The 12,686-nt window shown below is 49.6% G+C and overlaps 1 protein-coding gene across 1 annotated transcript in view; it reads right to left on the bottom strand.

Moving 5' to 3' along the window:
* NSD2 (nuclear receptor binding SET domain protein 2) overlaps positions 1-12,686 on the bottom strand; it is an 81,715-nt gene that overhangs the window by 13,714 nt on the left and 55,315 nt on the right. Inside the window, exons 10-15 of the mRNA XM_080831216.1 lie at positions 5,518-5,649; positions 4,940-5,063; positions 3,765-3,965; positions 2,257-2,436; positions 1,510-1,666; positions 1,168-1,373 (exon numbers count right to left, since the gene is read on the bottom strand). Coding sequence (XP_080687342.1) covers positions 1,168-1,373; positions 1,510-1,666; positions 2,257-2,436; positions 3,765-3,965; positions 4,940-5,063; positions 5,518-5,649 — 1,000 coding nt within the window. The remainder of the gene's footprint in view (positions 1-1,167; positions 1,374-1,509; positions 1,667-2,256; positions 2,437-3,764; positions 3,966-4,939; positions 5,064-5,517; positions 5,650-12,686) is intronic.

Genomic DNA, 12,686 nt, shown 5'->3' with positions numbered 1-12,686 from the left:
GGCTATGGCAGACTGCTCGAAGCTGGCACTGCCAAAGCTGCGGATGCCGTTGGGTAAAAGGCGCTCAGAGCATGTCCAGCCCAAGAGCCCTGGGCGGTACTATTTTGTGCCACCTGGCCACAAGGCAGGCTCCAGGGCAGGCTTCTCTGGGCTGCTCCAGCTCCCCACCCACCACTGGGACCTGATGCACCAAGACATCAATCCTGGGAACTCACTGTCCGAAGACAGAAAATGGAATGTTGCTCCTCTCAAGGAGCACACATGCTCAGAGGAGTGAGTGCCAGGCTCAGGGAGCACAGAGGAAACGAACCACTGAGGTCTGCCTGGAGATCGCTGTGTGTGCTGCGGCCACCCCAACCCACAGGACCCCAGCACCAAGTCAGGAGATGGTGAGACCCTGACTTCACCACTCGCCAGCTGCCTCTAACACTGGCCACATTGAGCTGCTTCTCAATTTCAACATCTCTCGTTTCATGGCGACTATGGATACACTTGCAATGCCTCCCCCTGCCCCCCGTTTGTCAGCAGACCTCTATGTGCCCATGGCGTGTGAGGATCTGCAGGCGAGGAGATGGCCCCCATTGCCAGGGCAGCCCACTGAGCCTCCCATGTGTGATCGGCCGGGAGAGGCCTGCTTTCCCTGGACCAGCCATGCGTGCAAGCTGTCTCTCTTCTGTCTCACTCACTCCAGTCAAGTGGTCTCATTCCCATCCCATCTGTCACCTGAATGACACTCTGCTCTTGTCCCTGTCCCCCACTTTGGCTGTGGAATCAGAGGGTGGGCACCTGTCCACCTGCCCACACCTGGCCCTTCGGGGGCACCCCGTCTAGATGGCAGCCAAGTGTCCTCCACATCTCCATTTTATGCAAAGGCAAGCTATAAGAAATCTCTGTAAATCATTACTAAAACTAATTTCTTAATAGTAGCTCCAATGTATTTTAGTAAAATTAATCACTAAGCAATGTCATAATAAAAGTTACTGAGCAGCATATTTTATCCTGTGCCTCGACAAATCAGTCTGCAAACCTACTCTTTTCTAACTTAAAGTACAGCTAGAATGCTTAGCCCAGTGTTTTCTATAGAAACCAAACTTTCCAAGAGCAGAAATCAGGATTAGCAAAAGGTACCCCAGAGTGTGGTTTCACTGCATCTGGAAATGTCCGTACCGTTTTTGAAGACTCTTCCGATCCCTCTGACCCCCTGGTAGCGGCTGCCCCGGTCCCCCTCCATGTACGGGAACACTCGCGCCTGATGCGTCCAGTAATAATCTTTAGACCCAAAGAAAAACACAGGGAATTCTCCAATCTCGTGCTTCAGTTTCTGAATATTTGGGGGGACATTTTTGGGATGGCAAACTTCTGCCGGCCACCATCTATTATAAATATTAAAAAGAGGATTCACAGACTCTTCAGACAGAGTGACAATCATTCAGTGCTTTCAGTCCTGCAAAGTGAAAAGAACACATGTGAACGAGGAGGCGGGCAAGCATGGGGCTCTACTTCTCGCACCTGTAGTTGCCGAGCTTCACCCAGATGATGTCCTGGAAATGCAGCTTCTTCCCGGCCCGGCAGTCATTGCAGAACCAGCTGCCATCAGGCATGTCGATGTTCAGGCAGTCGGGGTGGAAGGCAGCCGGGCAGGACTCGCAGCACAGGAGGCTTCCCCCTGCAAGGCAGGGCAAGCTGGTTCAGACCGCCCCCACCCACACACGGCAGCTCCACGCCTCACGCTAAGAGCAGCGTCATGGCAGCTGGCTGGCTACAAACTCAAAATCACATTTGAGGGGCGTCTGGCTGGCTCAGTAGGTTAAGTCTCTGACTCTGGATTTCAGCTCAGCTCGGGATCCCAGGGTCCTGGGGTCAAGCCCCAGGTCAGGCCCCCTGCTCGGGTTGGGAGGGGGTCTGCTTGAGATTCCCTCTCCCCCCGCCCCTTCCCCCACTCATACATGCATGCACTCTCTTTCTAGTATATCTTTTTTTTTTTAAAGCACGTTTTATTACCACCACGAATAACGTCCCCTCAGTCTGTGCACTGGTCACAGTTAATTCAGAAACATCACAGTATATGAGTGCACATGACAGAGACATCACAAATGGTAACCCCCAGAGGTGGAGGAGCACTGAAACCCCCCTCCGCACACAGTCCCCCGGGATTGGCTGCAGGAGCCGTGTGCTGAGCAGCCAGGAGAAGCGCCCTTGGCATCCATGCTGAGCCCACAGAGCAAGGCTGCCAGCCGCTGGCAGCACAGCCCTCACCTTTGGAGCATACAAAACACCAGCTCACGTTGACATGAGCGTGATGCCTCTTCCCCTTGCGAGCCGTGAAGTGGCCCGTGCAGATGATGCTGTTGGAAGCGATCACCGAGCAGCCAGCTGCCAGGCAAGCGTCCCCTCCGTGATAGGCGACTGGGCAGCGCACACACCGCATCATTTTCCCTGAAGGCAGACACACGCACTGAAGACGTAGCCATGAACAGGGCCCCTCGAAATGACCACGCCCCGACAGGTTAACAAAATTAAGGCTGAAATAAACTTGAAGTATTTAATGAAAAAAATAACTCGGATGGGGTGCCTGGGGGGCTCAGTCGGTGAAGTGTCTGCCTTGGGATCAGGTCACGACCCCGGGGTCCTGGGATCGAGCCCCGCATCGGGCTCCCTGCTCAGCGGGGAGCCTGCTTCTCCCTCTGCCTCTGCCACTCCCCCTGTTCGTGTGCTCACACGTGCACTCTCTCAAAAAAATAATTAAAAAAAACAAAATAACCAGGATGGGAATTATATCTAATATGTGTCATAAAAACACATTTCTTCAAGGCAAAGATGCATCGAAACGATGTTTAAGGAAACAGCCAAGCACTTAAAAGGCCATATTCTGAAATCAGGTCTTAACTAAGGATTCATGAAGCTGAGCGCTGCTGGCACATGGGTCCACAGGCAGCTACCCCTTGCGCTGTAGCAAGTACAGCAGCATCTGGCTTCCGCTTACCAGATGCCCCAGATGCCCCCAAACGTCCCTCAAGGGCCAAGTCAGCCTTGCCCAAGATCCAGGGGGTCAGGAAGTATAGGTAAGCTGCCGCCCTCAAACCTACACGCTAACATGAAGTGAGGCAGATATGACTTGATTTTAAAACTTTTTCTCAGTTGGGGCGCCTGGGTGGCTCAGTGGGTTAAAGCCTCTGCCTTCAGCTCAGGTCGTGATCCCAGGGTCCTGGGATCGAGCCCCGCGTCAGGCTCTCTGCTCGGCGGGGAGCCTGCTTCCTCCTCTCTCTGCCTGCCTCTCTGCCTACTTATAATCTCTGTCTGTGAAATAAATAAATAAATAAAATCTTAAAAAAAAATTTTTTTTTCTTAGGGATGCCTGGGGCTCAGTCGGTGAAGCATCTGCCTTCAGCTCAGGTCGTGATCCCAGGGTCCTGGGATGGAGTCCCGCATCAGGCTCCCAGCTCAGCTGGGGGAGTCTGTTTCTCCCTCTGCCCCTCCCCCGTTCGTGCTCTCTCTCAAATAAGTAAATACAACCTTTAAAAAAATTAAATAATTTTCTTACATATGAAAGAGCACTAAAACCAGAACAAATACAGTCTATCAAAATGGTTGAAAAGGTCTCTCCCTCCTAAAATTAAGAATCTTAAAGATAACATTTAGGGCAAGAAGAAGGGAAAATGCAGGGCAAGGCAGAGACAGAAAGACAACTGCACCGGCCACCAGGCCCACCCCTCGCCCCCGTGAGCACCCTGAGCCCACACCCACGCTGTGGGGTGTACCTGTACCTTTTGACGGTCTCGGGTTGGAAGGGTTGGAAGCGTGGCAGCTCACACAGCTGTGCAGGGGGCAGCGGAAGCCTCGGCTCTCAAACACGGTTAAAGGGTACTTCCTCACACAAGCTTCATGGTAAAACTTCCCACACTGCGATACGACACAGCGCTTCACATCTGTCTTGCTCTCCTTACACACAAAACATGAGTGAATCCCTAACAAACAGTTAAAGAAAGGGGCAGAGAAAGAGGTGCAAAGAACAAGAATTAAATAGTCGTTCCTAAGCCACTCAACTCTAGCAGCTCTGTCAGAGGCAGCCCGTGCTGCCAAGGCCTCTGGCTCTCTTTCTGACCTTGCTGACTAGTCCAAGCATGCTTCAAAGAAGTCCAGCCATCAAGGATTACCTTGCTGTGAACTGGGCTCCAGCTTCCCCTGGAGGACAAGAAAGTGTGAGGAGGAGGCAGCCTAGGTAGGGACTCCCACTTTAATTAGCCAGAAGCTTGAAAGGAGGCACTCCTCTGAAGATAGGCTGTTACTCTCCTTTCTGAGAGCAGCTCACCAAGTATAGTGAAGAATCACTTAGACTCACAGGCTGGCAGAGACCTCCAGAAGTGGGGTACTGTTGTATCTGACGGCCTTGGAGGAACTCTCTGGGAGAGTCTAGGTGTCTTCCTAACCAGGGACATGCTGCCACAAGAGCCAGGACACCCTCAGGTCTGGCCACAGACAGAGGGGGCTACATCAGAGTGGCCCATTTTCCCAGCAGGCCCCAGACTGTGCTGCTGAGGCCTGATGGCCGCTCAGGCAAGAGCCTGGAGCCGTTCGTTCTGTTGAAACTGAAGCTCCGGTTCACACTGTGTCTCTAAAGCAGCCCGTGTTCTGTGACTGACCGGGTTACCTGTACGAGCAGCGCTGGCCCTCGGGTACCATGGCACCCCATGCCAGCCACCTCACAGACTAGCAGGCTCAGGCCAACCCATGGGAAGGACAGGGACAGCACAAAGACCAGCAGGGACGCAGCTGTCCCCCACCAGGCTCTCAGGTCCCACATCAGGACGCACCTGGGGATGGGCGGCGGCCCAATGCACTGTGCACAAGAGCCTCGGAGGAAGACTCCACGGCCAGGAGCGGACGCTCCCAGAACTGCCTGTCATGGGAAGTGCGGTTTAAAGGCTACAATAGAACTTGCCTGAAGCACATTCACTGCAAGTGAACCTCCCTTCTGGCCTCCGGGAGAGTCCAAGGCAGGCAAGGTGGAAGGCTCCACAGCAGGGCCCTTCACAGAGCACCAGGCTCCCCGTCTTCTCACACAGCTGTGGGGCAGAAAGGGGACAGCAATAAGGCCACGCCCAGCAGGATACACTCGAGAGGTTTATAATCAGACGTGAGAATCAAGAAAACTCCCACACATTTCCATCACCATAAACCAAACTCCTCCAGGGGCTTCCCCACAGCCTCCATCTCACAGAGCAGGTAAGTGACCTGGCCAAGGTACTGGCGGTGACACCCCCAACTTCACACGTTTCAAAAAGCACGCATGTAGAAATGTGCGTCTGTTACACAGGTCGGCTGTTAACTCAGTGACAGAAGCACAGAGCCTACGTGTGGATGCAGGACACTCCCGGGGGCACTTAATCTGGGACTCTGCTGGCAACCACATGCCTTCAAAACCAAAGTCAGTGTCATGCTGGGTGGGGCTCAAGGAAGAGTGAAGATGTGGCCTGGGACCAAGTCAAGGGACAAATCAAAAGACCGCCTTCCCCTCACCTGACACACGTACTCCTTTTTGGCGGTTACTCCTCGCTCAGACTTCTTGGATGAGACGGACACTTCGGTCTGAGTTTCGTCTGCGCTCTCGTACGGGGACTCCAAGGGCTCGTCTCCTGGGCCGTCGGAGACCTGGAGATGAAGGAGGTGGACGACAGTTCACTAGTCACGGAGAGCGGCGGCGGTGGCAGCACACGGCCCACCCACATCACCTCACACACAGGCCTTCTTGGCACCCGTCCCCAACTGCCAGGTACTTGTTGCAAATGTAGTGTCAGCTGTTGCTTGTGATGGCAAAACCTGGCCACTGAACTGTATAGAAATTCAGAAATGAACTTTACCCTCCTTGACACTTAGTTAAATTTCTGTAGAAGAGGCAGAAAATTTCACTTGTCTCTGCGTTCCACAGGAAGGAACTCATGAAAACCCAATGTGCTCCAGTGGGTGACCTAAGGTAGGCTATGGAACTGAGAATCTTGACCTTTTCTTACCCAACCTCTCAAGTTCCAACCAGTTTGAAATATGAGAAACAGATTATGACCTAATGAGTGTTTTAAAGGACCAAAGTGCAGCATCAAAGTGTAAGCCTTTGTGCTGTCATCTTGTGGTCTCACTGCCGCTGTGGTGGAGGCCATTCTGGAAGCCTATCAGGGCACCAGAGTGCTGACCCAAGGTCAGCGCTCCAGAATATGCGTAACTAACAACTGACTGTCCTACTCTCGCACCCGCCCCCCCATGGCCTATTCTCCCCAGAGGGTTCCAAGTGGGGAAAAGGCAAGGTAAAACCTGCCGACTCTGTTAATAGGTGAGTCTAAGAGAAAGGCCTAGGAGAAAAATGTGGAATCTTTGAGCAAACCAAAGGACCATCCCCCCGGTTGTGTTTCACCCATCTCCTTCATCATCAGAAATCACCCAGCCCAGTCTAACCCTCTCCCTTCTCAGGGCACACATTTTGCCCGCATTTGAGCAGCAATAATAAATCTCCACATAGAAATCAATAAATCTTTAGTAAGAAAAATTTCTTATATACCATATTCAAATTTTTTTTAAAAACACATTAAGTGTTCGTTTGATGTTAGGTAAATGAATGTTGAAAACTGAATTTTTCAACACAACGAAAGTATAAACTACGTTTCCTATACACCTTGATAATCACAAGTAATCATGTTATAGGCCTGTTGTTTGCCAATGAACACAAAGCTAGAAACTAAAGTTGGGCCACATTGAAACAAAACAAAACAGAACAAACCCCACCAGCCAATCCACCCAGTTCTGTCATCTTATCAATGAACATTGCCCAGAGTTAGCTCCCTGACGTGAGGGGAGCAGGAGAAGGAAAACACCCAGTCAGCATGGACTTAGAGCCGGTATGAACGTGCAGATGTGTGCGGGTCGTGCTGACTCTGACCGGCATCTGCAGCCGGGCCAGCTGGTGCTTCCGCCCACCGGCCTCACTGCTTGCCTGACACATCCCTTAACAACAGAGTCTTTGGAGAAAGTAGGCTCTCAACCTTCATTTCCTCACCTTTTCCAGGAAGATGGAAATAGCGGTGTGAACATACACTACATTATAGGGATCCTCGCACAGCAAGGTGCCCCCCAGGCTGGCCAGAGGGAGCGCCTCCTATCGGCTCACCCCCTACTTCTTCAACATTTAACATTCAGAAAGAAGGTAACTTGGAAAAAAAACTGCATTCAAACCCCAATTCTTATTAACATGTCCCTCAGATTCGGAGTCACAGACGGGCAGGGGACAGGGGTGCTGAGCGCTCTGAGGCAAGATGCCGCTGGACACTGGGGGGGCCTGGGGGCATCAGGAAGAGCAGCCATGCCTCCTGGCCCAGCCCCACTCAAAGAGCAGCCCATGGCTGACCCGTCTGATGGAGGAACCGAGGCCCAGAGAAAGAGCCTTCAACATGGGCTCAGGGGAGAGAGCCCCGGTTCCCTACCCACCAACCCATGTTCTTCCCTCAATGTGGCTGGAACAAACTGAAAGCTTTAAAAGAAAAAAAGAAACAAAAAAAGAAAAACTGCATGGAGAGAAAGACAGAAAACACAGACCAGTCCTGGGTCAAAGAAAGGAACAGCACCTTTTATTTAAGATTTACAGAAAAAGTTAGCACGTTTCCACTTGGAGATATTTCCTAAATTAACAAAGTCTGTTTTGAGGAAATCAACACTGAATACATATTTTGAATGGAAATATAAATGTTAAAGACACACATGAGGCTTGTTTCCTGCTCGGGGTCTAAGATACACATACAGAATACAGACCTTACAATATTACAGTCCATGACACAGGTTGCGGCAGATCGCGACTTTCGCCCCGCCCAACCCCTTCCCAGCGACCGGACAGACAACTAGCACACAGTCGGAGGGATCCAACGGCTCTGCGCTCAGCACACCACCCGCAAGAGGAGCAAAGTGCGCAGGGCACCACACCGGCACGCCTCACTCCAGCTGCAGGCTCCACGTGCACCAGGTGACAGTACTTACTCGGAGATGCCGTTTGTGAAAGCGACACATTCACCCGAATGGTCCCAACACAGTCCCAACTCTCAGTCTACGACATCTACGGTCTATTCCATATCCAGTAGGATGCATTTGGAAAAAGAACAATGGAGTAACTGAACGGACACAGACTCTGTCAAGAACTTTCCCGGCGCTTCCCGAATCCACCAAAGCCACGCTGGCAGCACAGATCTCCAAGCAGCTTAGTTCCTGACTTTTCAAAGTTTTCTTGAGTCTGAAAATACTTCCTCTACTCCCCACTTAGTATGTGATAGTATCCAATTGCCTATTTGCCTTACAAATACATTACTTTATGGGCAGGGACTGCTGTCTCCTTAACATGTATCACAGGGAGTTTTCAAGATGATATTAATGAACATAAGGTAACCTAGTGAACACATTTGAACCAACTTCTAGCAACAATATAGCCATTTAGGGTGACTTATGGGGATCCCAGTCCTCTCTGCTGTGATGGGAAAAGGGCCCTAAGCCTCGGACAGTGGTATACACAGTGATTGTAAAAAATTTTTTGACAAAACAAATCCCTTCACAAGTTGAATACCACATCATTTTTGAAATACAATTACAGACCTTGAACAATAAATATTTCTATAAACCAACATTATTTTCATGTTTAAGTTACGCTTTTGTCAAGGAAGAAATAACTATAAGCACTTTCACACAGTATTTTGGATTTACACATGATCAATATCCTGTGCCCAACAGATTTAAGGAGCTTAAAATCAAGACTAACCTCAGACAGGTCCTCCAAGTTAACATCACAGTGAAATATTGAGTGGAATTAAAATAATTTTTAAATCAGTCATTCATCACCTAAAACACTACAGTTCAGAATAACGTTTATTAGAGCGACCCTTCTAGATGACATCAACTACAACCGTCCTAGCTGCCCCTAAATTCTAGGGCTAGGTCTGTGTCATTGAACACACAGACCTCCAGCTCACACACCGTCTTCGTGCTTCACCTTCTAACCTGGGTGCTTCTGTGTTGTCCAATAGCCCCAGAAGGTGCCCGTGAGAGCCAAGTGGCTGGCCACAGCCGCAGCATCAGGCCATGTGGCAGCTGCTCCAGATTCAAGGCTGGCCCTGATCATGGGTAAAATGAGTCTCTGAAATATCCTATCAACCCAACTTTGCCCCAGCTATGTCCCTCAGCAGTGGCCATCCCATAGAGAGTGGGCTGGGGAGGGGCCTGGGCTGGCCTGCTCCAAGCAACAAGTTATGCCCTCCCTGTGGTCAGGTGAAAACAGGAAGGAAGCCCCTGCCTCACAGCTGAGCAAACCCCAACCCCGCACACCCGCTGGGCTGGGTCACCCCCCCCCCCACTCTTCAGTCATTCCTTAAAGGTACAACATGCCTGAATGGTTAGCACGCTTTAACATTGATATCAAAGAGTTTTATGCCAAAACTCTAACAGCTACACGTAAGCCAGAAAAAGTTATAAAGTCGACTTAATATGTTAGTCACAAAGGTCTCTAACATGATGACAATGCCTGTCAGGTTCTTAAACTGACATTGTGGGACACCGACCCTTGCTGGTGAAAATGCCTGGAAGGGAGCATGCCCCTCCCCCAAGCAGTATAAGGAGAATGATGAGTATGGTACACACCACCTTCTACCTGCTGAGGATGGCTGATCACCCATCAGTGGCAATAGATTAGTGGTAATTTCTAATTCTAGGTAAAACAGCAAAAACAGTACTTAAAGGGATCAAAATCGAGGTCACTGACCAAAAATTCCAAAATGCATAGAAGTCAGTATATTTCTTAAAAAAAAAAGAAGAGAAAAAGGGAAAAAGAACCTTTAAGAGTCAATAAGAAGCCAGTAACAGATTGGGGAGCATTTTGTGAAACCTTTTCTAACCAGATTCAATTCTTTCAGCAAAAGAGTCTCATTCAGATTCATATTCTGCAAGATAAAGAGCAGGCTTCAGTAATCACTCTGTTTATAGATTTTCGAAAACCGGAGAGGATGGTATGGACTGTAAAAAGCCTGTAGAACTACAGCCTAGCACCAAGTATAAAGAGCCGTCACCAGGTCACACACAGGTCTACCTGGACCAGAACCACCTTCAAAATGAGTTAATCATCTAAAGGGCTAGACATGATGGAGAAACATTAGGTCAGCAATCAAACGAGAAAGGAATCCAGTCCACTGGCCGAAGTACAAGTGTCTGCCCTTTCAGACAGGAGCCCAGCCTCCTCGCCAGCTCGGCCCCACAGGGGGCCACTAAGTTACCAAGGACGCCCTCGCCAAGCCTCCCCTTTCTGCCAGGCTAAGTGAATGGAGGACTTCACGGAAGTGTGCTCACACTATCACTGAAATGACGCACAGAATCACAGCTCGCCATTGGCCACAGCAGGGCCCCACATCTACTCACATCAGGCTTTGGCCAAGAACCCTCTTTGAGGGCATTTCTTTATTACTTTAATTTTACACCCATTCGTGGGTGCATTTTTGGTTTGGGGAACGAGAAGATGCTAATTTACAATCTTACTTTCATTCCTTTTTGGGGACACTCCTAAGACAGATCTTTGGTGGTACTCAAGTCACTGCCCCGGGCAAATGCTGGCCCCACTCTGCCCTCAACTCTGGCCAAAGAAATCCCTCAGAACGCTGACCTTGCTGCTAAGTCGGTTCAGCTTCCGCAGTCTCCTGCATCCTCTCCTCTAGTGAGAGCAGCAGATAACATCCCCAACAAAAGAAACCTCCTGAAATGGCCACTGCCCTTATCATCACTCCTCAAACCCTAGACACCTCATTTTAAACCTTTCTGTGCTTCTGCGTGAACTTCCAGAGAAACACTTGGGCTCAGACCCATTTAGAGCTGGGGGAGCCTCACAGAGAACACCAATGTAGCAGGATGACCTTTCATGGAGGAGGTGAGACAGACGAGACCCCTCTGCACACACCGCACACACCCGTGGCCTTAGTTCATGAAACTGCGCTTCTGTGCCATGAGAATTGGCCTCGATTTCTTGGTGGTTTTTAGGAGCAACCTCTTAAAAAACACGGGTTATTTTCAGTTGGAAGACAGAGATAGAACAGATACGTTGTATAAAGAGAGTACTGATGCTAATACACCTAGATTCAACACCATCAGAGACAGACATTTAACTTCTGTACCAACTCCAAAGAAAGGCCCCACAGGGGACACAGAAGTCCACAGCAGGTGGGTAAACAGCACGGGACCCCGACTGCCAATAGGTGCACTTAATGTGCCCCCAACACAGTGGGGAATTTTCAGTTTTAGAACAGTTGAAATGTAGACTGTTGTATACTTGGACAAGTTTTCACCCCCTTGTGAATGCCTCATGTTTTATACTAGAGAGTTCTTCTTGTACCTACCTCCCCTCAACAGACACAAATGCAGTGTATGGCAGACAGTTTGCAGCACGTAAATGGAACCGCTACCGTGGTTCTATGTCTAAGCGAAAGTCACCTCAACAACAGGCGGTTCAAAGGACAAGACTAGAATGTATCAGTGTTATTCTGACCTCCCTAGGAAATGAGGGAATTCATGTTAAATTAGTAGCATAATGAATTTTTGTGCTCTTGGCAGACAAAACTTACTTGTCACTAAGCTCTTTCCAAATAGGAGCCCTTTCCACTCACCTTCAGGAAGCCATGGGTGGGCCCTCTCGGGAGATCTGCTCATCCACCAGCATTCCCCAGCAAGACCAATGCTGGCATTTGGAGTAGGACAATTCTGCCGCCTGTGGAACTGTCCCTCTCACTACCTGCACCTCACCACCTTCCCAATATCCCCCAGCAGGGGAGGATGCCTCCCCCAGTTGAGAAACACTGCATACTCCCCCATCCTTGTCCCTACCCGATGCCCTCCTATGTACTTCACTGATGCTAATTTTAGGCTGCCTAGAGGATATACCATACAGCCATTTTGACAGTTCTTCCTACAGAGGAAAGCACCTGCTCTCTCGCTAACTTCTAATGCGCCTAACGCATGTTGGTAGCTGGCCGGCCACCCACTCAAAATTCATCATGCTAGAGTTTCAAATGAATTCTTGTCAAAAGCCTTTCAGGCAAGTCTCTACTTGGGGTGATCGTTTCTTGAACTGGACCACTTACATGACCTTTTTCCACATTTTTAGTTTTCTAAATTAGTTTTCTGTGAACCCTACATTTACTCCCGAGCTTTTTCAATGTCTTTTAGGAATAGCATGACTTGGGCCACCTCGCAGGCCATGTATCCCACCAGCTCCGAGAAGAGCCACCCAACTAGCCCTCAGCACAGGCCAGACCCTCAACTGCTACTCAAACCAACCCAGTGCTGCCACTTCTAGGTTCAGTTTACCCCCCACGTGCATAATGCAGTCGAGAGGATCACTTTTCATGCCAAAGCAAAATTTATACTTTTGGATAAAAATGGAATGATGGTGATTTTATTATTTTTATTGTTATAACCATTATTGTCACAACAGTGAACCACTGAGTCCTTGCAAGGCGCCAGGCACCCTAAGTGTTTAACATGCGTTACATTACTTAACGGTTTAGAACACAAGTAGTAGTCAGAAACTTTCATTAAGGGTAGAACACAGCTGAAGAGTCTGCTGGGAATGAACCGGGTGCTGTTAACATGGTAACGTGAACAGCACTCCTTCTGCCTCCATGAGCTGA

The sequence above is a fragment of the Martes martes genome, assembly GCF_963455335.1.
Source record: "Martes martes genome assembly, chromosome: 2".
NCBI classification, from domain to species: Eukaryota; Metazoa; Chordata; class Mammalia; order Carnivora; family Mustelidae; genus Martes; species Martes martes.
This window is presented reverse-complemented; position numbering and strand designations above follow the sequence as displayed.